Raw genomic sequence first — 25,117 nt, 5'->3', positions numbered from 1 at the left:
AACCTGAACAAATGAGAGTATCTAAAATCAGAAATGAAACTAATTTGCAAGGAAGCACCACAGTGTCAACTACTACCATGGTTTCTAGGCAGACATTTCTGCACATACCTCAATACAAATCATCTGCTTACAAAAACCAGGAAACATATAGAGAACTACAGACAAAGTTCTGTGTGGTTGGTTGATTGGTCTGGGGTTTTATTTATTTGCTTAAAAGCCAACTATAAGATATTAAAAAGATATCAATGATTTTAGTAAACACATGTTAGGGAAAGGACAGAGAGAGTTCCTATAATCCTATAAAAACATACTTTCTACATAACCCTAATTCATTACCTCATCATGTTCTTTTCCATTTATTGAAAAAGAAACGCAAAAGATTAAATGTAAGTTACTGAAAATTTAAGTCCCTTCTACAAAACTCATGTGAAATAGAGCCTCCCAAAAGTGTTTGCATCCAGTTGTGAAACCAACAGTTCAGAGGTACTAAGCACAGAAATTCTACATTCCTATATATGGTTGTTCTCTGAAGAGCTTTATCAGCCTGTTTCCATCATAGGGAATACAAAATAAAACCAGCATTGGGCATCACTGCCTGTTTCCTATAGCAGCAGTGAAACATACAGACACAGCCTTTCCAGTGAGAGAGACACCATACTACAAAATTTGATGTCTCACAAATGAACTGGAGTCAGCAGCTGCCTGCTGTTTTAAATACCTGTGCTGAGATATTGCAGGGATTAGAATTCTTCCTGCACTAACCCCTTCTCCCACAGGATCACCTATGATGACTTACCTAAAGCAAAGTTGATACTAAATTTATGAATATAACTACAATAAACTTGATTCTCATTACAACATTAACTGTCCCTTATTGCTATAGTCACAAGTCAAATTTTGGCCTTTTTGGTTTTTACTTACCTTCTTTGTTATGTGTTTTTTGTTTGTTTGCTGTTTTGTTTGTTGGGGAGGGAGTGTCACATTTTTTGTGTGGGCGGGGACAAGTAGGCTTCTTTGTTGATTTGTTTTACTACCAAGTCTAGTGAAATTAATAGTGCCTTTACTTCCTCACTGGCAGAAATTTAGAACATGCTTTAGACTGTACTAACATAGGTTACAATCCTGAACTGCTTGTTGTGTAGTTTCATTATTTTTCCATATGCATTACTGCTTAAAATTCTTCATCTAAACCATTTAAGCATGCAACATAAATCCCAGGCAACATGCTTATTCCCTAGCCATCCAAAGAACATCTAAATGCTGATGGAATACTACATTTGGGGGGGGGGGTGGGAGGGAGGAGGAAATATCAAATATTTAAAAGCAGTGCAATTTTAAATGAGCATAATTTGAAGACTACTCAGGCAGAAAACTTACCATCCCCAGCAGGCAAGCCTCGCTCTTTTTTCTCATCACATTTGTTGCATTCACTGAAGTACAGCAATAGAAACATATCCAGAAGGACCCAAACCAAAGAGGTGGCAAGGACCACCTTGCAATATGCAAATTTTTTCATGGCACTTTAAGTCAAATACAAAAATAAAAAAGTATAAATAAAAATATCAACAGGTTGCTTTAATCCAGTTTGAGACACCACGTTCTATACCTAGGAAAAAGAAAAAAGAAAGAAAAATGTCACAAAAAGCCACCTGAGGAGAGCAGCTAAAAGTAGAAATTTTAAGTACTTTTTAAAGGTAACAACTGTTAAATGCTGCATGTATGAAAATGAATGCTCCATGCACTCCAATGAGATTAAGAGAACAGGGTCAATTAAAGCAGCATTACTCCAGTCATTTCCTGTGTTAACATTCATCACCTGAAACATTAAAATGAGTGACCAAAACAGAGTACTCTGCTGAACCACTGGAGAAGAGGGCAGGCACATCTAATTAAATTAAAAGAAACATTCTGGGTCCTCTGGAAATCAGGGCAAGACAACTGAATAAAAACCAGGAACACATCAAGAAGCAAGGTATCAATTTGTGCTGTGTGAAACCCATGGTTAATATTCCTCATGCTCCTCCTATGTCTTACACACTTTCTGGTGCTATCACTAGAAATGGTAGTCTGCAAACGCCTGCATTTTACATGAAGCCTAACAGCATATTACAACTTTGTCCCAAAGACAGAATGGTTTGCTTTCGGCATATCAAAACCAAACATACCTTTTGGTCAAGTTAAACAGTAGGCAAAGTGAGGAAAGTATCCACAAGACACTATGATCACCTACTACACATTCAAAGCTCAAGATATCAACTAATAACTTTAATGGTTAAAGTAACTTAAATGGTTTATTCATAAGCCATGATTATACAAAAGCCTCACCAAAAAGACTGTATAATTAAGACTACTTTCCCTTTAGTATTTCTCTGCCATAATTTGATTCCTGCCCTCCCTCTCTCCCCCTCATCCTGCACAGGATGCCAGATGTTTCGTTTTGGGAAATCTCAGTTTGCATCTACATAGTTTTGGTACACAGGGATAACTACATAAAATTAGGAACTGCAAAAATATCTGTAATCAACAACTTGCTGATAAAATAACAGATGAAATTACCACAACAAACATTAAGTGAGGTATGCTAAGAAAAAGTCCTATGGGTTGTTTGTTTGGTTTTTTTTGCGGACTCAAGATCTTGAGTGCTGTATGAATATCCAGTCTTGTCATTTCAAAAAGGATATAAAAGTATTAGAGAGGCCAAGTGAGAAGTGCAAAAGGATGAAGACAACAAGGAATAACTTCATTATAAGATGTAAGTGAAAAAAGCAACATTCTTCCTGGCTGGACAAGATGTAGTCTAAATCAAGTGCCAGGTCTACAGCTGCATGGAGATGGTAAATAGATTAACAACTGTTGCCTGTTACTCCTACTTCTTGTATGGACAGAAAGCAAGTGAATTTAGTAGTAAGGGGTTAAAAAAAAACAAAAAAGCAAAGGAAGGTATTCCCCAGAATGTGTAGTTATGCAGGGGAACTAACTGCCACAATATACTGCCAGTGCTCAAAGTTTGTTCACTGGCTATTAAATACCAAGTCCTCACCCTTACCTCAGACAGTCCCTGACTGACTTCTCAAGTCACTGCATGCTAGGAGAGTACCCTGAGGAAGAATCATTATGGTTTCCCCTGTTCTCTTCCCTAGATATGCACTCTCAGCCATTGGCAGAAACAAATAGTGTATACAGATGAAATATGTCTGACATGGTATGACTATACTTACTCGCCATACAAAAAGTTTGTTCTTTTGTTCTAATTCAGGACACCATAGAAATGATCTTGCAAAGAATCAAGCCACACCACCACCTTGCTTGGACTTAAACAATACAAATTGTAATTCAAAATAACATGTTTTAAAAGAAAACTAAATAAATTATTATAATCTCAGACTTCTTGAAGTTCAGACTTGTGAGATATTGGGCTGTAAAAGAAAGTGTAAAATACACAGAAGCACAGTGCTTAGGGGTCCTAAAATTAGTAAGACACCAAGAGAACCGTAATCCAACTTTCCGCCCATAAAAACACCAACCATATTACGTGTTTTAAAACACACAGGCTGGTGCTATATCTGCCTCTGATGCAAAAAAACTCCTTTGAGAGTTCAGTGAAATGTCAAAGAGACACTTCTTGCACCTTCTGCACCCTTTGAGAGTTCAGAGAAGTGATTATGAGACGGCAATGTAACAGTGCAACACACACTGGTTATCATTGACAAGGCCCATCCCTGTACCTTTAGAAAAAAGCTCTCGCTCCCTTAGCCATTTACCATCTCATGAATTACAATGTATTATGACAGCACTTCCACTGTCAGCCTACCAGCAGGAATTCAGAGAGCATAGCAGTGAAGAGGAGCTCAGAAACTGCTGAAGCAACTGCTCTTAGCATATCAAAGCCTTGGCCCAGACAGAGCTCCAGAAAGAGAACTCCCCCATCCAGGACTGAGGCTTGACCACCAGGCTCTGTGGGTTTTGACCAGCAGTACAAAGTCCAGCTGACAGACATTCATCAGTGGTGCCCTTCAGAGGTCAAAGCTGGAGCTTATACTGCTCAGTGTCTTTAATGAGAACTAAGCAGACAGAACTAAATGCACACTCAGCATGGCTGCTCGTGACACCCAGTAGGAGTGTATCATACAGTTTATACCCTGTAAAAGTACCTTGGAATGGCCCTAGCTGGACAGTCCAAGGGACATCCAAGGGCTAGAAAGAGACAGAGTGAACACCTCGAGAAGTTAAAGTCCTGTTTCCAGTCCTGCTCTCAGTCCATTCTCTGCCCAGCCTGTATTTATGCTTGGGATTGCCCCAACCCAGGTGTACGACCTCGTACTTGGCCTGGTTAAATGTCACGAGGTTTGCACTGGCCCACTTCTCAAGCACGTCTAGTTTCCACTGGATGGCATCCCTTCCCTCCGGTGTATCGAATGCACCACATGGCTTGGTGTCATCAGCAAACTTGCTGAGGGTGCACTCAATTCCACTGTCCATGTCACTGACAAAAATGCTGAACAGTGCCAGTACCAATACCAACCCCTGAGGAACACCATTCATCACTGATCTCCACTTGGACACTGAGTGCAACCATCCATAAAGCATCCATAGTGCAACATAAATTCTTTATCTACTGGGTGGTCCATTCATCAAATCTATGTCTCTTCAACTAGAGTGTCAAATGCCTTGCACAAATCCAGGTAGATGACATCAGTTTTTCTTCCCTTATCCACCCGAGCTGTAAACCTGTCACAGAAGATCACTGAATTTGACAGACATAATTTGCCCTTACTGAAAACATGTTGTCTGTCATCAATCACCTTCTTGTTGTCCACGTGCCTTGGTATAGTTCCTAGGAAAATCAGCTCTATGATATTGCTGTGCACAGAGGTGATACTGACCAGCTTTGTAGTTCCCTGGATATTCCCTTTTTCCCCTTTTTAAAAATGGGTGTTATGTCTCCCCTTCTCCAGTCAGTGGGGACTTCACCAGGCTGCCAGTTTCCACAAGGCCCACTGAATCATTTCACCAGGTCACATGGACTTGTGTACCTTCTGATTCCTTAGACAGTCTCAAACCTGATCTTCTCCTATAGTGGGTGGTTCTTCATTCTTCTAGTCCTTGCCTTGGCCTTCTGCAGCTTGGGCAGTGTGGCTGAAACACTTGCTGATGAAGACCAAGGCAAAAATCATCCAGTACCTCAACCTTCCCCATGTCCTGGATAAAACTAATTCTCCTGTCTCCTGGAGAGGGCCCACACTCTCCCATACAGCCTGGGTGTCAAGAGGCTAGAAAGCTACTCTGCAGAAAGAAACCTTTGGAGCCTGATAGCAACTTTAATATGAATTGGCAATATGTCTTCATAGCAAAGTTAACTGCACATATAAACAAGTCCAGTAACCACAGCAATAATCCTCAAATGCATAAGTTTAATAATTGCTTTTGCTACAGAGTAATGTAATAAAACCAAAGATTCGTAAAATCAGGTATTTTTTCCTCCCTTCAACACACTGCATAATAGATAACATAATCTTTACACCATGGAAGTAAAAAGTATTAAAAATACCTTAAGAACAGCAGAAACAGAGGCTGTAACTTACCAAGAATAAAGTGAAAGGAGGAAAAATGGTTATGTTCAAGTCCTGTTACATCTGAAGGTCAAGTGATTTATTCCCCCTGCCACCACCTCCCAAAAAATACATTATACACTTGACACCATGGAAAAAGGTAATCTTTAAAATTACTGCTCATATAAAGTGCATTGTTTTACTTTACCACCTCTTTCACCAACAGAGTTGGTAAGAGAAAGAATGCTTATTCTTCAAGTATGACACAGGACTACTCAGTCAATTTTATCTTTGGACCAACTTCATCTTTGTTGATACTAGCGATCAGTCTTCAATACGGCTTTCTAACAAGACTTCACAAAAGACTTCGTTGCCATTATTCAACTAAATCAGAATTCTACACTGGATGTGGCACGTAAACAGACAAAGCTGATGCAAAGTTTGCTTTTCAAACTTTCAGATATGAAACGTTGGCAAAGTAAGGGCTCACCAAAATCTTGACACAACATTTGCTGTTTCTAAGTTATTAATATAAATTAAAAAAAACGGAAAGTAATTAACTAAACAGCATCTAAGAGAAGACTGATGGCATACATGAAATTGGTTTTTCAGCTTCTCAGTCTACATAGTAATGATGGAGAAAAGACTGGCATATTCTAAGGTAACATATTAGGCATTTGTATGAATTTTGCATGGATTAAACTTCTAAAAATTTAAGCAAATGTTGTCATGTGAACGCTGACTAAAACTTCATATATCTGAACTATTAATGAAACTTATCCAGTTGAACATGTCTATATCTGAAAACAGAACTGATACCAACACTAGAATCATGCTCCAAAACTAAACTGCTATTGTGACGGTATTTTGTTTTGTTGGGGTTTTTGGGGGGGTTGTTTGTGGTCTGTTTTGGGGAATTTTTGTTTGGGTTTAGCTGTTCTGGGTTGGCTTTGCTTTTTGGTTGGTGGGCTCTGTTTAACTGTCTTTAGTGCTTGATTGCACAGTGCTCATCATTTCCATCAGCTCATTACTAAACAAGTCTGAGGAGAAAGAAAGCATCACCTAGTTTCAATACTGTAAAAGCAACTACAGGAAAAAGCTACTCAAATCAGAAGGTCAACCCATCACCTGTGGAAAACAGGTGCAGTCAGTATTGTCATCACAGAAACATGAACACAACTGGTAAATTTCATTAGACAAAGAGGATTTTCATGAGCTTGAAGATGCCAGTACTCTCTTCTGCGCAGAAGTTAATGCAAGACAAACACTCTTTATTGGGCTACACTGGTTTGATGGATTTTAAAAGGTTTTAATATTCAGAAGTCATCTATTCAGTATAATTCAGCAACAGTAAGTTCTGAAGAAATGATGAGAGAAAACAGATCATACTAGTCTAAGCAATATGAAAACAATTCATTAACAGCAAGCCTACTCTTCAGGAAAATTTGAAAAATGTAGGTCAGTAAAATTAATTTCTATTCTTCATGCTCTGTGCAGGAAGAATACATTTGTAATTCATCAGAAATCTATTTTCAATTCAGAAACCAATTTTTTTAATTGACAATTTGAAAAACCCCTATAAATTCTGTTTCTAAAGCTGGCAGGCCTCAGAATGAAGCAAGAATAAAACAGAAACCTAGAAGTAGCTGATTACATTTGAAAGCCAAAGACAAACTTCCTACACAAAGGCAGAAGTTACTGGTTCATGAAGGTTTTCCTCCAGATAAATTAGCATGCATAAATATGCTTATAAAAGTAGAAGCTCTTGTAAAATGAAAATCCAGCCAATCACATGGAAAAGCAATACCAGAAACTGAATAGCTATGCAAGCTATCCACAGTTTTGTCAGACGGTTTATAATCAAATGGAACTAAGTCACTGCACTTGAACATCTGATTCTTCGGATTTAAAATCATAGAATAACTTGGGTTGGAAAGGACCTTATCTAAAGAGCTTTCAATTAACCTCTAAACTTGCATTGTTAACTAACTACTACAGACATGTAGTAAGGAAATACATTTCTAAAGTGAGTAGAAACAACATAAAAAACAAGCTCTTTCAGTTACTGTAAGAGAACTGAAGATATTACTATTTTACTATGCATACTTTCTAGAAAATATCTTTACTATCATTTAACTTCTGAAAACAGTTTACCATTTTGCAAATTAGTGCTAAACAATTTCTCACATGAGTTTGTAATCAGTATGTACTATCTTGATTAAACCTCCTTAAACTTCTCCAAGAAAATAAGCAGGCATTTGGTCAACACTTTCAAGTAGTTCCCACTACTACACAGTCCTTCTTGATTCTCTTCCTAACCAGCACTACTCAAATGAAAACGCTAAGAATGACCTAGTAGTGCCCAAATATTATACTATTTAATAAAAATGAAATATGTGAAAATTAATTGCAACAGGGACAGGACATACAAATAATTACACCCAAGATGAAGTAAAACCAGCTGAGATCACCTAGCCTGGTAAAACCAGGATGGCTTGTCTAATCCCTTCTATAGGGCCCAGAAAGAACTGCCATGTGACATTTCAAAGTGTGATAGGAGTCTGGAAATTTGCTATAGATACTACCTGAAAAAGGCATTAAATGCAAGGATATTCAGAAGGGCAGCAAGTTGTCCAGACATATACGGTTAGCTTAATAAAATAAAGTGTATTAATTGTGTTTTAACATAACACACATTAATGTAGTAATTAATACACCATATAAATACTGCAAATATTTCTAGAACAGACTGACTGAATAGTCAGCTATATAATTAGATCAGAGGTTGAATAAAAAGCAATGCAATTTTGATTAAATTAGAACAGCGTATCTTTTATTCAATCTATAACTGACTTTAAAGTTACTGCTGTCAGACAGTGAAAAATGTTGTAAGTACAGCTCTCACAAGGAAAGTTGCTATTTAAAGTGAGGAAGATCAGAATACAAAAAATAATGTGCATAAGTAAGATGATTATAAGAAAGACTGTAAAGGCTTATAAAAAAAAACAGTAAGCAAACAAGAATGCACCTTTAATAATCTGGCACCTATTTTCTTTAGTTATCTTGGTCCTAGATCTAGATGGGCAATCTTAAGACCTATTGCTGTTAAAAAGGAACAAGTGATAAGGTAGGAATCAAGATGGGTTTGTGGACAAGAATAACAAAATCCAGGTGACATTTAATAAAATATGTTCAATAGTATGCTTGGAGTATGTAACTTTGCTACCAGCTGAAGAGTTTCAATAAAGCAAACACTCACAAGGGTGGCACAGTAAGCTGCCACTGTCACCCAGTCATGGATAAAAGGCCAGTTACATTTTTGGATGCATCACTTAAGTGTTCTCCTTAAGCATAAAACCAGAAACCACTCTATGGTGCACCAGCATTTCACAAGGGAAGGGCAGAAGGAGAGCTATGTATTCAGCAAAGATGTTTCAAAGCAGAGCCTTGTGGATTTATAAGACCACTGCAGGGGACTGGACACAGTGATCAAGGCAGTCCTTCCTACTACCACTCCTCCAGCCCAGAATTCATACAAGAGTAATGAACACAAATGAAAAGGCCTAAAGTAATTGCTTCCAGAAGCAAACTCAGATGCCAAATCTTTGTCATAAAACAACTCCATACCAGCTCAGTGTTGGGGGAAGAGAGGAAGGAGGGCTGGGAGAAGGGAGGGGAAAAAGGTGTCAGCCTTTGGTTTTAAGTTGGTCTTTTAGAAGGAAAAAAAACCCCAAAACTCACCTCAAACCAAACACAAACACTCATGGATTCCCCTAATGCCAAATTCTCCCAAGGTACTGTTTTCAAGAATAAAAGACTATTTACAGAATTCCTCAAAGTCTCTGAAAGGCTTTCTTGGGTTACTTGTTATTCCAGCTGTAGACAATGCTTCTTAGACTGGTTTTAAGAAAGCCCTATCCTGTTTGCGGGAAAAAACTGACATGGGCAAAGTTTCAAAGGACCAGATGAACAACACTTTAAGCAAATAAAAGCTCAAAACCAATTTAATCAACAGATTTTTGATTTACATTAATTTTTATGATGATTTTTTCTATACAAGAATAAATTGATCCAGGAGGGACACAAAATATTCCATATGAGAATATCACTGTGAACATTACAAAGGACTCAAGAGGACAGCTAAAGTTTGAAAACCAATAATAAAATAAAAGTACAAAGATTACTGCTGTCATATAAACAGCTGAGATTCACTAGACACCTGTTCTTCCATGACTTTAAGGTAGCTTTCAAATGACTGAGGCAACAATTTCATTTGTCTGTCTGCCCTTCAAGATGAATGAAAATGACCTAAAACCAGACACTTACTCATGAATCCTTCAGACATTTCCATTCTCTCAACTGCTTTGAGATTTAAAATATGCTTCTATTATGCCTAACAAACAATCAGTATACGTTACCTAGTATTACCAATCCTATACAAAAAAACCCTATACATCTTTCTATAGTACAGCTTCAAATATTAAAAGTACATCCTCAGACAAATTTAATTACAATATATAATAAAATGAATATACATATATAATACCTTGAAGCCAACAGCAGTACGTTTTTGCCCAGGTATTAACTTATTGGGTATTACAGTACTGGCAGGTAAGTTCAAATCACCATTATTCAAATCTTTTCCTTCTTACACTGAACAGCAGATATTGCCTCTCCTAACAGCTACAGAACAGGCAATCCTTTTTGGAAAGCAGATTTATAAGACAGTAGACAGTTATTTCTTTTCCTGAAACAACTACAGTCTTAAATTGGGCTACTGACATCTCAGATGCTGAAAGAGGCAAACATCCTTCTTCAAAGCCATAGCTACTTCACATACACACTCTGGGAGAGCTACTAAGTGTGCCTAACTTAGAGTAACAGCCACCTAGATTACAGTATTTTCATCAGTGAGTATCACAGGCAGCATAAAGGCAATGAGCAATTCACAAGTGAAAAGCTTTTGTTACTAATAGCAGCAAGACAAGATTTTAACATCATTGCTAGCAATACACTAAGCTCACAAAGCCCCACCATACCATAATTAATGGCGGAGATACATCAGTAAGACCTATTAGAGCCTTCTGCTACCCTTCACAGAGGCCTAGGAGGTTGAGGAAATTTTCCTTGTTTTTTGGTTTTGGAAGATCCATGGTTGGTGAACCAGCACTTAGCTTTTTCAGTACAGAAACACTTCTGCCAATCAGCATCCCAGAGTTATAAACTGACTCCAGTCTTTAATAAATCACTGGAAAGCTGTGCTAGCTGGTCTTCCAACCCCAACACTACAGGACTAGCAGAGGAAAACTCAGGTGTTCTAGGTGAACATCTCCCATTTCCTCAAGAAAATGAATTCTTGTCATGTGAGCTACAGATCTTGCAAGCCCGCCACTACTCAGAAGAAAGGTTTTTTAAAACTAAAATTCCCTATCAGAGATAAATGCCAGTTCCAAGGCTCTTTTAGGAAATAAAAGCTGAAGTATGCAAGATGCGTATTACAACTTGCTAGTGTCAAAGTTGTAGAGATTAGGCTATTAGTATAATATATGCTGTCTGTAGCAAAAACTGTAAACACCTCCACATATTTTAGATGCTTAGGCTTGTGACTTGATGCAACATTGATTGAAGGCTTCTAGCCAAAAGCAGCATCACTTGGCCTTACAAAGCATATGTTCACTAAGACCAAATCATGCAAGCAGTCAAGAATTTCTAATTATCAAGAAGTCACACATTCCAAAGACTATTTTAAATCATCTGGCAGGTGGAAGATGAGCTATAAGTAGAACAGACTAGATGACAGGGCGCCTGTTAAAGTTAAAAATCCTGCTGAAAAAAATTAATTTACTATTGCTAGCAATCTCCTTTAAGAAATCATATGCACTAGGTAAGGCTATATGAAGTAAGAACACAGAAAGCTGTTCCATATTCAAGGCTCATATTTTCCATCTTCCTTCATAATGTTTCTGCATAGTCCAGAAAAATAAAATTTAGTTTCAAATTTTTTTTTAAAGTTCCACATTAAAGTGTCAAACTGCAAACTTGGTTTTTACCAGCTGAAATTGAACTAAAATGAATACTATCCTTATCAATAGATCATTCTTCATACAGATGTGTCAATATTCAATAGAATTTTCTGCAGATGATACTTTCTTCAATCTGCACATGTCAGGGAGAGTTTACAAATGTCAGGTAGCATTTGCTTTTGAAGCGTTTTAACGAAATAAGGAGATCCTTCCTGGAAACACTGATGAACACAGAAAGGGGGTTGGAATTTACTCTCTACGCCTGCTATTAGAATAGAAGTTAGAAGAGAACTAGCAACTCAGGTGTCAGCTGGACAGGGCTTTGAACAACCTTATCAAAGTGGAGGGTGTCCTTGTCCATGGCAGGGCCCCTTCCAATCCTAACCATTCTGTGATTAAAGAATTACAAATCTCAAGGAAAAAGTTTTATCTACTTAAAAGGCAGACAAATTCACTATCACCAAGCTAGTTATACATTTTTCATAGACAAAGACCCACGACTGTGAACAATGAAGTGCATAAATCTTTTCCAAGACATTCTTGAAACCTTCCTCACATGTTAGGAACCATTGTTACAATCTTGTAAGCTACGTCTCAAATGTTCTAAAACACCCAGCCTTCATACAGCTTCTAATTATTTTTTAGATATGTATCAGAGCCAAAAGCTGGAGTAGAATAAAATTGTTCATTAATTCTTCAAACAGTTTTAAAGACAGCAGAAAATTACACAGTCAAATAGTCATCATTAAGGATGAATCACTAATGGGCAGGAATTTGAATTAAAGAAAAGCAGAATCAGCTAATTAAAGAAAAGATTAAAAAGGAGATTTCTGAAAACAGTAAGTTGCAGTGAACAGATTCAACTATCCTTATGTGAGTAACTGCAGAAACCTCGAATCCTGAAAACTTCCTACTGTAGATTAAAAAAAGAAAAAAACAAAACCCGAATAACAGAAGGGGAAGCTGAAGAAACACCAGATATGTTCAAAGGACATTTTTTTCTCTGCTTTCAATATATGTGGACAATACTAAAAATGTTTTAAGTGTTCTAGAAGGAAAGCTTTGAAAACAACACAGGTACAGAAAAATTTATGTTACATATTGGGACCATACTGGGTGTTTGCCCTAGAGAAGCTTGCCAACTTCTGCCTCATGTAACTACAGGACTTGCTGACAAATCAAATGCAGGCAGATACCAATTTAAAAACTGTTGAATTAGGTAACGCGTGTGACTAAACATGAAGACTTCAAGAATTAGTTAATATAATTTGACAAGATAAGGGTGACAATCAGTTAACACATGCTGAGTTATATTATCTCTAGTAAAATGAATAATGGTAAAGAATTCAAAGGTTTGTTAACAATTTTTACTTCCTATCCCTCTAGCAGTGATGCTGCAGACAGTTTAAAAAAGAAAACAAATTAAGAATCTCACACAGCCCACCACATCCAGGGAAACTCCAAAATTCTAACCAAAAGCAGCTCAGCAGTTTTGCAGGGTGAAACATTTTTTGAAATACAGAGAAAACATCAGATCTCTATCCAAAAAACCTTGTATAGGGGGAAAAAAAAGAAATATTCAGAACATATGTTTGTTTCTCCTTCTCTAAAAGGAAAAGCCTGATCAGATATGGATTAAAAAAGAAAAGCTAGCATGGTGCAACTTTGTGATACATTCATGACATTGTTGCAATGTTTCTCGTGAAAACTTGTGCCCCTTTGCTGTATCCATATGGATATATGAATTCTATACAGAAAGCAAATGGCTATATTTATACAGACAGGCCATATAGTTCTTAACCATACATTAACACATGAAGTCTGTTGTCACATTGCAAAGCTGCTTGCTCAGCAGGTAACTTCTGCTAACAACTGTTTAGTACTTAATTAACACATGCAGTATTGCACTACAGATAAAAGATTCTCCACATCCATCCTTCACTTTCCCTCTTACTCATACTTGCTTTAGATTTTTTTCTTAATTCTGTCTTCCCAGCAATCTCTAAAAACATAAGTTTGAGAAATACCATGCTTTTAAGTTCTTTACTTCCATAGTCAATCCATGCAAATGCACATAGTATAAAAAATTATGAGATTTTCTTTAAGGACGCATAAATTCGTTCATGTAAATGAACATTTATTCATGATTACTTGCACCTCCATGGGAGCTCAAAACCAAGGTATATTTACATCCATACTTGCTGTTGCTTTATGCTGTACCTTGTGATACTAAATACTGTATTGACTCTCGTTCATATATAGATCCTGTAGTTGTAACATCTTTGTTTAACATTGAAAAACTTACATAACATGCTGAAATTGTGTTGACTCCTTTTCTTAAAGATTCTAGAATTATTCATGTACCTTGGGGAGATCATTATCTAAATTTAATAAAAGGATACTTGGGACCAACAATTGCTTTAAGTCAGCTGTCCATCCCTGCTAGGCAACTGGATGGTTCTCCAGCAACTCCTCCTACCAACCTTAGTGACTATTACAACCCTCAGGGAGATCGAAAACCTTATTTGCTAAGATTCAGGAAACTATTTCTAACATTGATCCGAATTTTCCTATTCTGGGAGAAGTAGCTGTATTAACACAAGAATTATTTAAGATACAAGAAGAAAATATTCAGAAAGCAAAACAATTGCTCTGGTGGCATGTTAACGCATTAACTTGGGCTAAATCAGTAGAGGCAGAAGATACTGCAAAATTACAAACTTGGCTGTTGATTCTCTCAGCATATAGGGGAAAAGATGCCCCAACCATTGAAGCAATCACTAAGAGCATTAGAGTGGCACTTGCAAGCAGAACAAGTCCTTCTAGATCTAAAAGAGAGGCTCAAAAAGGGGGAGGAAATGAACCATCTTACAGAAGAAAGAGTATTAGACCTAAAACAAAAACAGTGTTTGGATCTTCATCCAGACATGCTTCTTCGGGATTACATACGGCATCCCCTTCCTCTAGTTCTAGAAGAGGTTGCTCAAAATCCCCTGTTCACAGGTGACAATAAAAATGGTCATCATGCCCTGGGTCCCTTAAATGGACTGCACAGAATGGCAGACTGTATATATAATCCCAGCTGCAAAGCAGGGAATCCCTATTCCCATTGTAGGCAATGTCTGCATTATGGGTGTTACTTTGATTAGGTAAATAAGAAGAAAAAAAAAGCTAAAACCTGTCAGATAAAAAGCTAGATTGGCAGAATAATAAAGCAGATTCCAGAAATCCTTCAGAACTTGGGATCATTCGAAAGACTGGACAGGAAAGAAGAAACTGAAAAGGAGAAGTTGCTAAACAATTTGCAATCAGCCCAATACAGCAATGTCTCTTCTTCATGACTAAAGTCCTGACTACTTCCTTTGTCCCCATGGCATCTTGGTCTTCAGCTCTGGTACTGATATTTCCACAGGACCAGAGCTTAAACTCTAGAATTCAGACTTCAGCTGAGCTACAGGGGTTTAAATGCTGAAGAACCTGTGATAGAACACAAGAATGTATAGATGTACCAGTACTGTCCATTTTGAATTGTTGCAAAGGCCACTTTCACATTGAGGGACAGTTTCACAACACAGGTCTACTCACTCTCTCCCTTTAACTACATTTTTCCCTTTGATAGTGAAACAAGCAAACTATCCTTAATTCTCAGGCAGGTAGAAGTTCTGACCAATTCTGTTCCACACAGAATGGAAGCAGATGCACTCTCCTTCCCCCATTGCTCTTATACCTACATCTCCTAGGTTGCTACCATGCAAACAAAAATTAAGATAACAGGCAAAGTAGAGACAGGATGAAAAAGTAATCAGCTGCTGCTGCTGCAATCAAGACTATATGACAAAAAGAGGAGGAATGATGAGAAGTTAAGACACCCCCATCTAAGAAATATACATCTACCCATATGATTAAAAAATATGACGCACACAGTATGCACCTATTCACTGAATGTCCTTCTGTAACTGCAGAAGTAAACAATTGTAAATGATGGACCTAAGCACAGAAATGGTAATTGACCATAGATGTACAACTAGCTTGTGATACATTATCAGCAGACAGAGCTTCTGTATTTCATTAAGTGTACGGGAGAGAACTCAGTTTCATCCGCCCAGGTCATAAGCTAGTCCTAATGCAAATAAATTAAACCATTTTTATATTAGCAGTCTCTTCAAGTATGAATACATGAAAGAGCCAAGATTAGTAGACAAACAAAACAAAAAGCCCAACTGAATAGCCATGAAAGATTAACACAAGTTTGGTAGGGGAAAAAAAAAGAAAAAGAAGATTTAGAAACCAAGACTGTATTTGCCAGTATATCCAAATTAAACATTGGCTACACTAAGACTTTTCTTAGACTCATCTCTGATACTACAGCAAACATTTTAAATGTCTTCATGTTCTCTGGAATAGTACTTCCAAACACTTCAGCAAGGAAAAAAAAAATCCACTACTTAAACTTAGTTTGCTGAACATGGAAACCAAGAACATGTTGTATTTAAATCCAGCCAAGTATGGTAAAGAACATCTTGGTTTTATAGTTTTTCTTCTGCATTCTGGACATACCACTGTAAAAAGCATTCAATTATCAATGAAAAGAAATATAATGAGAAAAAGGTCAACATCAAACAGGAGGATATAATTTCAGCTATATCAAGTAGCTATATCAAGTCACTGTAATCACAGTATTTGTGCCCGAATCAGATGCACTGTTTGGATTTCCAAAAGTTAAACTAAGCACTCCTCCCAACTTTCAACTTCAACAAAAAATAAAAGACACTCAAGTTCACATTCAATCAAAATGCATAACGGAAACTATTGTAAGTTCATTTCTGTAGCAAACAGTAATCCTGTTTTGTAAACAGCTGCAAAAATATCTTTTTTTTAATTATTATGTTTTCGGCTCATTTATAAAAGAAAAATGTTAGAAAAACGAAAGTTAATAAAACTACAAAAAATAGTTTTCACTTAAATCATGAGAAGTGTTTAAATAAATTAATTTTCATGAGAAAATGCTACATTTTCAGCATTCTGTAATAAATGCTTCTCAAATGTTGCTGGGTTTTGTCAATTTTTTAGAAGGAATATGGCAGATTCACTCATGTTAAATTTCAATACTATACTCTCATGGCTAGTGATTCCAAAAAAGGTTTTCCATCTGGCTTAATTTGTAAGTTTTCTTCCTAATGTGGAAAAGGTTTGGCAAATTTAAATAGCCATATCAAGCAAGATACAGGTGTTGCATCAGTGAGAGAAAGAAGTAAATAAAATTTAGAATTTACTCATTGCACTGTGCAGCAGTCCAGAGAAATCTGAAAAGTGGGATATGGAAATTTTAAGGCAGAAAAATCATTTTTGAAAGAATTCACTTTTTTTCCCCTGGTCACCTGTAAGACTGGTACTAACAATTTTCTGCATAGTTGAATAGAGGAAACCATCAGTAGAACATTAGGTATGGCAGAGATATATTAGACTTCACTAAATTAAGTTTCTTCAAATACTTAGGTGCTTATTACTTTGCCAATTTCTTCCAGAAGTTGTCAGGCACTTTTTAAAAACCAGCTAATGTATTTAATTTGACACATCATTTTTGAAGGCAGCAACTTAAGCTTTTTTACAATGCAAAATTCATACCTGACTAGAAGTCAAGAGAGAAACATGTCACCATAAAAAAAAAGGTTATCTGTCAGAAAACATTAAAAAAAGGGAATGTGATGGAACTGCTTTGTAAATTCAACTATACATTAATTGGAGAGTACAGCTTCTAATATAATCACTTCTTAAATTTAAATTAAATCAGATTTTTTTAAAGCCTTTTTTACAAGTCTGTGCTACAATGCATTTAAAATTCTTTCCTGAAAGATTTTCAGCTTCTCTGAAAATAACAGAATCTTTACAACATGAGACAGTAGACATGCCTGAGAAGCCATACCACACGGTTAGACAATGATTAGATTCACCAGCAGACTACTGGGTAAGTAGCTGCTACTCCATCTTCTCTTTTATTCCAACATGCCAGCCATTCTTTGCATGGTCTGCTGGTAGGTATCTGCCCCACCATGGACCTCCGTGTGCTGCAGGGGCACAGCCTGCCCCACCATGGTCTGCACCATGAGCTGCAGGGTAATCTCTGCTCCAGCACCGGAAGCATCTCCCCCCCTTCTGCTGTACTGACCTGGGTGTTTGCAGAGCTGCTTCTCTCGCAGTCTCATTCCTCTCTCTGGCTGCTGTTGATGCTGCACACTAACTTTTCACCCTTCTTAACAATGTTGTCCCACTGCTGATGGGCTCAGCCTTGGCCAGCAGAGGGTCTGTCTTGGACTCAGCTGACATTGGCTCTACTGGACATAGGGGAAACTTCCAGCAGCTTCTCACAGAAGCCACCCCTGCACCTTCCAATTACCAAAACTTTGCCACACAAACCAAATGCAGTGATATAGTGCATATGTAATCTCTTAAGTGCTCCCTTTGCTCTAAGGTACATCCAAAGCAGACAGACCCGACCAAAATGTCAAAAATTAATGGATCACATTTTGTACTAACCTCTTCTGCAGGTTTATAGCCATGTGGATGGTCCACTGGCACTGGTGTCAAAATCCCAACACATTGTTGTAGAGTGCCTGTGCTAGGAACCATAGACCAACAGACTGGCCTAGGCCATTCTGACGTGACCGTAGAAGCAAAAGAGGTCTTCCATCCACAAGGTCTTAAGGCTGTCCTAGAAGATAAACAGAAATTCAAATAAGTTCTGGACTCAGCTCTGGCAGAGCCTGAGGTGGAAATGAAGGGCAGGAAAGTTTTCCCAGCATTTAAAACTTAAAAAATCAAAAATCCTGTCCAAGGGAGAAGGAGCCAAAAGAGTGCTTCTAAAAAGAGGCAGTGAACTAAGCCTGTGAGGAAAACAACATATGCAGGATAGAGTGGAGAGGTGGAACAAGTCATCAAAATTTTTTAGCCTTTCAGATGGTATGATTTAAGTGGGAGGACTGCCTGTCCTCCCAAGTAAGCAGTTATCTATTTTTGAGTTCTATATATGTCGCTCTCTATCCAATCATCAACACTTAGCACAACAAACTATGAATTGTTTTGGATAAGGCTAGGAAACAGCCTCCTCAATGGCACACATTCACATGAGCAGCACCTCAGATGATCATTCTTTCTATTCTCTCAGACCAAATTTTCCCCATATATATATATTCTAGTTTATAGAAGTAGGAGTTTGTTACATTCTTTCATCTCTTCTCCACAAGTTAAACATTAACATTTATAATGACAACTTTAGTGGGGAAAAAAAAAAGGTGTTATTAAACTAACACAGACATGATGCTTAAGTAATATATTCTTCACTTGTAAAAAGCAAGTGTCACCTGAAAATGATGCCTGAGCGTTTTCAAGTGTTATCTGTTAAAATGTTAGCAATACTGAATGAATACCTTCAAAGCTTTCTTTACCCAGTTTATACAGCAATAAGTGAAGGAAATTCTAAGCAGCTTTAAAGTAAACAAAATACCATAACAGAAAAGCAGGCAGATTTTCCCTGTTTTTAATGCAATTCTAACTTGACTACAGTGAAGTAATATTTGCCATATGTTATGAGCTTGTGCGTTGCATTTGCTGTATTATATATGAGCCTACTAAGTTTTTCAAGTTTATGCATTGCCTGTCCAGATGAAAAATTACATACAAGGGAGATGCTGACACTGTGATAACATGACAGTATGGAGGAAATACATGGTAAGGAAAGTAAAGACTGGCAGTACTAGAAAAGATGTTTGTCAACTGCTGATTCTGAAGCAAAATATCACCCCAGTACCAAGGCAGGTGAAGTGTAACACTTGGCAGTTTCACTTTTTTATTGTATATCAAAGAGGAACGGGAAAATATCTAAATTCCTAGTTTTGTTCTCCATTTGAGGACAGATTACCAAGCTACCAATAACACATACTGATTGAATAGGTATCGTAAGTGGTTTTACACCCACAGAAGTGGCTTACAGTCTGAATTTTAACTGGCTAAGGATCTCCCAGAAATAATACCAAGTTTTACTAAATCTGGAAGGCAAAAAAAAAAAAAAGGGACATTTTAAAGGGCCAGAAAAATATGGATTCACACAATGATCCAGGACATACCCAGCACAAAACCTAACTCATTGCTACCTTTCTGAAAGTGTTAAAAATTAAGAAATCAGGATGTAATTCTGAAGACCTAACTGCCTTTTACCAAAGAAAATCAGTCACAGCCCTCAAGAAGGTTAAACACAAACTTCTATGATATATCTGACTAGGCTCCACACATTGCACTGTAACATGCAATACACACACAAAATATAATCGGTGTTGCTTATGTTAAATTTGCTTTTTTTAGTATCACTTTTCCCAGTAAAACTCAGGAGCCTTACAGAGGTGTGGAACATGATCCATTTTTTTAGATGAGGAATCTGGTTCATTACTGGCTAAGCGGCTGGCAAATCTGAGGTCAAGTTTTATTCTATCTGCTCAGCAGTTTTAACTGAAGTATCTATATACACATCCCTCTGGTTAGAAGAAATCCATACTTTAGTGATTTTGCTAATTTATACATTTCTTCAAAGAACCCTAAGACCAGACACTGGACAGAAACAGCTCTTACAAAACATACAAAAAGTGAACAATGAGAGCAGGACACAGAGAATTAACCATGTTGCCATTAGTAAGCAAGGCACATCTACCAAGGGCAGATGTTCACTTTTTTGTAGTGAACTGCTACACACTTAAAAGCTTGTAATTTCCCTTGATCTTTTCCTTGGGTTACAAAAATACTAATTCAATCATTCCTTTTGCACATACCATCTTCTCTAAATCACCAGTCTTTACCACTACCCTCCTGAGGCAAATTAACTGCACCTACATCTTTCTTGAAATACAATGGCCAAACTGATACAGTACTTCAACCTTACAACACAGAACAGAGCAGGAGATTCAACTCTACATGCTCTTCAGATTATACCACTGTTTACCCATGCCAATATATACACACAACTCTTTATGAACAATGCTGCATTGTTAACTCTCATTTTACAATCCATGGCTTGCCCTAGGTCAGGGTAGGGAATAGGGTGGCAGGAGCAATTTAAACACTTTTTCTCTACTTTTTATTTTTATGCTAAATACAAAGCATTTCACTTACTCTTCTAAATCATATCCTATTCTTTCAGGCCAGCTTTCCAACAGCCAAGATTCTTCTGCACTGCCATCACCATTTTGTGTACCTGCATCTGTTTCCAAACACGTCTTCATATTCCAGCACTATATATTAATCCATTACCCAGCTCCTGAACAACAACAGTAAGCTGAAACAACTTGCACAAACTCCCATACAAGTATGCTTTCTCTTGCTGAAAGTAAACTACTGAAAAATAAAACTGTCTGCTGTTAACATAATGATTTTACACATATCCTAAAATAGCTTTTTTTATCTAGGCCATGTTTCCTTAGCTTGCTCTGTAAGAGTATCACATGTGGCTTTCTCCAGTCCACAAGCTTCCTGTTGTAGAGGATGTTAGATCAGCTTGATTATGCATTTCTGATCTTCATAATAAAGCTTCCAAATCTGCTTTGCTAAACTGCATGTTTAAAGAGAGGACTGTCTTACCTGTAACTACATCTCTTTACTATGTTTCTACTCTAGCTGGATTTTCCATTATAGCCTGTCAAGAACAAAAATTAAGGCACAGCATGCACACAGAACTAGCTGGTGATTTTCTCGCGGTTCCAACTCAAAACAAAAGGTTTTAAAGCTAGAAACAAGCAAAAGAAACCAAGGTCAAGAAGATGTACTGTGCCCTTTTATTTTCTTGATATAACTTCAAAGTAACCCAGACAAAAAGCAACAACCTACACACACTGTTGATGTGGACAGGCAAGTGGATTAGCAGACCTGGACACCGATAACCAAATATATAGGCAAAAACAATATAAGAAAGCATCTGCTGCAATAGCAGTTATGGCACTGAGATTAAGGCTACCAGTAGCCATTAGCTTTCAATGCTCACGCTACTAAACAATTTAGACTGAAGACTACTTCAGCTTTAAACCATGCATACAAATGGCCTACTGACTTCAAATAAAGTTGTTGGAGCTGGGGTTTTGGAATTTGGAATTCAAGCAGCTTCTGTTAAGAAGTTCTCACATCAACTCCAAGTATTTCACAGGATGAAAGTTAGGTGAGGATAATCTAGGCAGAGATCTCCACTGTCAATAGTTTTTACTGTCCTATTTTATACTCTATTACCACCATTCTGCCATCACAAGCACCAGAACCGCTGCACAGTGGGTGCTTTAGCTTTGTATAAAAGTAGCATCTAGCAACAAAGAACAGTTTCTTTGAAAATTGAATTTTCAGGAGAATCAAATACTGAGTCTTTATTTTCACATAAACATTTTAGCTAGCTACTCTGACATATTGACCAATTCACTGACACATTTTTGTAGAGTTCAAAATATAACTGTCTCATTTTCAAGCATCTCAATATTTGATTAGTCTCAATATTTGCATTCCCCTTATTCAGAGACCTTCCTTCTGACACATTTAATGTTAGTAACAGCAATAATCATGTAGAGCTATCTATACACAATGACATATCTATTCCTAATTGTCACTCTTTAACCCCCTTACCACATTCACCTCTTCCTAAATATAATATGGATTGCCTTTATAATTTTTACTCATGCATGATATTCCCAATCTGTACAGCCAATTTCTGTTTATTCAGTGATACACCTCCCCACAGACACAAAATCATACAGCTGCCAGAATGTATGCAGCCAACTCCATTTCTTCAGCTTATTTTAGTACCAGCTCAGTCTAGGGGTATGATCCTGCACAGGGTCAGCAACATCAGAGTGAGCAGGAAAGCATGACAAGGACAAAGTACTATTAGCTTGCTATGAACTCCAGGAAAAGAGATATATAACACTGAGAAAGCCACATTTTCTACCTGTTGGTCTTGAAGTGACCAACAAATGTAAAAAATCCAAAGCACACACCAAAACCACTACAGTTTTATTCCGTAAGTCTCCAAGGCTTTATCTTATATAGCAAGGCAGCAAGGAAATAATAATTGGATAAATCTTTCTTAATGGAGGCAATCCAAAGATGTTTTTCCTGCATGCAATTTATCAAAGGGAAAAAAAAGACTCCATAGACATCATTTTAATGCAATTAGCAAAACCATAAACAGGTTTGTGTTTAATAGATGTAAATTATGTACCGCTATCATGCTATTCCCCCCAAATTTACAAAACCAAATCATCAAGGTAACAGTTATTTCAATCAGACTGACATCTAAAGTTTCGCTCTTCCTTTTCTTGGCCTTCACCAATAGGCTGTTCACCAATCCATCAATGATTCCGGCAAGCACAGCAATGCAAACAATGCAACAGTGCCTCTATTTCACAGGCTGCCTGCCTCCTTCTGTCTTCTGGGGACATTGACTCAAAGCAACACAAGCCAACACTAGCAGTGTATGAAAGAGACCAAAAGTAATTGAACCTTTTTTTAAGTAAATATTATTTTTAGAATTCAGCTGTAAAATGCACCCTCCCACCACCAAATCAAGACTGCAGCAAAGCTCATTTTCACTTTGCTTGAGAGTACTACACTGCTGAAAAGCACAAGAAAAAATATACAAGGCAATCTACTGCTCTCAACAGTAAAGTGTCTACTATCATAATCAGCACCATTACTGTATTTCTTTGGACTGTAAGAAATACCTTATTCATAATTCAAACAGTACCTACACAGCACTGCACAACTCAAAGGAAAAAAGCCATCTTTTGTACCTTCACAACTGCTCTCCACAAAGACAGAAAACCAAACTATTTGCAAATCAGGAATAGCACTACAGGTCTGTAAAGACAACAGCAGTCTTTCTCAATTATCATGATTCAGAAACATTAGTAAAGCAAACAGCAAATGCAGTTTCATTTGACAGCGTTAACATGCATGAGCCTTAAGTATGAGCATAGAGCATCAACGGTCTGGGCATGCTTGCCTTCAGTGGGACTATCAACAAAGAGCGTGTTGACCGCTGCGAGTTGGCAGACACCCTCTGCACCTTCTCTTCAATCACCAGAAAACACTACCCTCATTGTTTTGCAAGTATGCAAAGCAACCAGCACGGATTCGTATGGAGGATGTGAGGCACAGTGCAAAATGCATTAGACACCTCTCAGCTCCTTCAGTTGACAAAGCACTGCTATGAAGGAATGCAGAAGTTAAAAAAATAAGATTTAGGGTCAACCACAAGTTTTCTGTTTGTTTTGTTTGTTTATAAAGAGTGGGTAATTAGTTCTCCAGTAATATTTCTATTGTAATGGGTTGCTGAAGGACTGAACAGTATTTCGTTCTCAAAATCTCCATCTTTCTACACTATTCTGCTACAGTTTCACCTCTTTTTGTCTTCTCTCCCCCTGCTCACAAGAGCTCAGGTGGACCCAACAGCGGATGTGCATCCCTGACATTGAAGAGAATGCATTTCCTGTATACAAAGTACTGACTTGGACCTCACTGACAACTCTTCACCACAAGTCACATGAGGCTCAGGAGACATCAGATTAACTACTGCTTACAATAACAGCTTAAGTAGTCACCTTCCTCAAAAAAAATGTGAGTATGGTAACAGCCTTAAACCAGGCAGCAGCAATTCGGCAGAATCAGCAACCCCCTCCAACATACCAGCTGGCATTAACCCCAGCTACATATACAGCTGTGTGCATGTGTGCTTGTGCATAGGTACACAAAGTGGATTTCTTAACTTCTATGAATGTGGCTCAACTTCCACTTCCAGAATATTGCTCTTTGCCAGAAAATGTGTACGTGACATTAACACTGGCAAACAAATACAGGATCCCTTCAGCTGAGAAGGGCAACGCTTTCTGTTTAACCTTTTCTAGTCTTCCCTGACTCAACAGAAAAAAGTTCCCAGACCTACCTACTAACGAAAAAAAAAAAATCCCATTTAATTATGAGTACAAAATGTTTAAAGTAAATAACTGCATTTAAATCAATCAGTTGCCCTCCTAAACATTCAGTAAAAACACATGCCCTATGATGATCAATGCTTTCTTTAACAGTGAGCAGCACAGGGCTTCAGGAAAGCTGCCTGCTATATTCTCAGGTATAATACCTAGCTGAATAACCTGTAACCTCTCAATTTTTTTATCTGTTACAAAAAAAACAAAAAGCAGGAAAGATTACAGTGGGAAAATGTGGGACAACAGCGTCTAGAGGGGAAAAACCCCAACACACGCGAGTTAATGTTATACCCAGTTTCTCCATTTCCACTGATAATTTTTAATGGAAATATAGAGAGTGAGGTAACTACAAATACTTCTCATTACCTCGGAGATGATCAGAGGGATACAAAATCATGGACATTCAAACATGCTGCTTTAATGTTGCTTAAAGGATCACAACCTCAGCCTTCCAAAAGCCAACAAATCAGTCTGCAAGTGGCAACAGGAAACTGTGGGACAATAAAATTGCAGCAACTCTGCCCTATATGAACAGAAAGGG

At 37.5% G+C, this 25,117-nt stretch overlaps 1 protein-coding gene across 1 annotated transcript in view; it reads right to left on the bottom strand.

Annotated features, from left to right (window-relative positions):
- GALNT1 (polypeptide N-acetylgalactosaminyltransferase 1) overlaps window positions 1-25,117 on the bottom strand; it is an 86,532-nt gene that overhangs the window by 43,191 nt on the left and 18,224 nt on the right. Inside the window, exons 2-3 of the mRNA XM_034062985.1 lie at window positions 18,107-18,281; window positions 1,378-1,606 (exon numbers count right to left, since the gene is read on the bottom strand). Coding sequence (XP_033918876.1) covers window positions 1,378-1,516 — 139 coding nt within the window. The 5' untranslated portion in view covers window positions 1,517-1,606; window positions 18,107-18,281. The remainder of the gene's footprint in view (window positions 1-1,377; window positions 1,607-18,106; window positions 18,282-25,117) is intronic.

This window comes from Melopsittacus undulatus, chromosome 1 (genome assembly GCF_012275295.1).
Source record: "Melopsittacus undulatus isolate bMelUnd1 chromosome 1, bMelUnd1.mat.Z, whole genome shotgun sequence".
NCBI lineage: Eukaryota > Metazoa > Chordata > Aves > Psittaciformes > Psittaculidae > Melopsittacus > Melopsittacus undulatus.
This window is presented reverse-complemented; position numbering and strand designations above follow the sequence as displayed.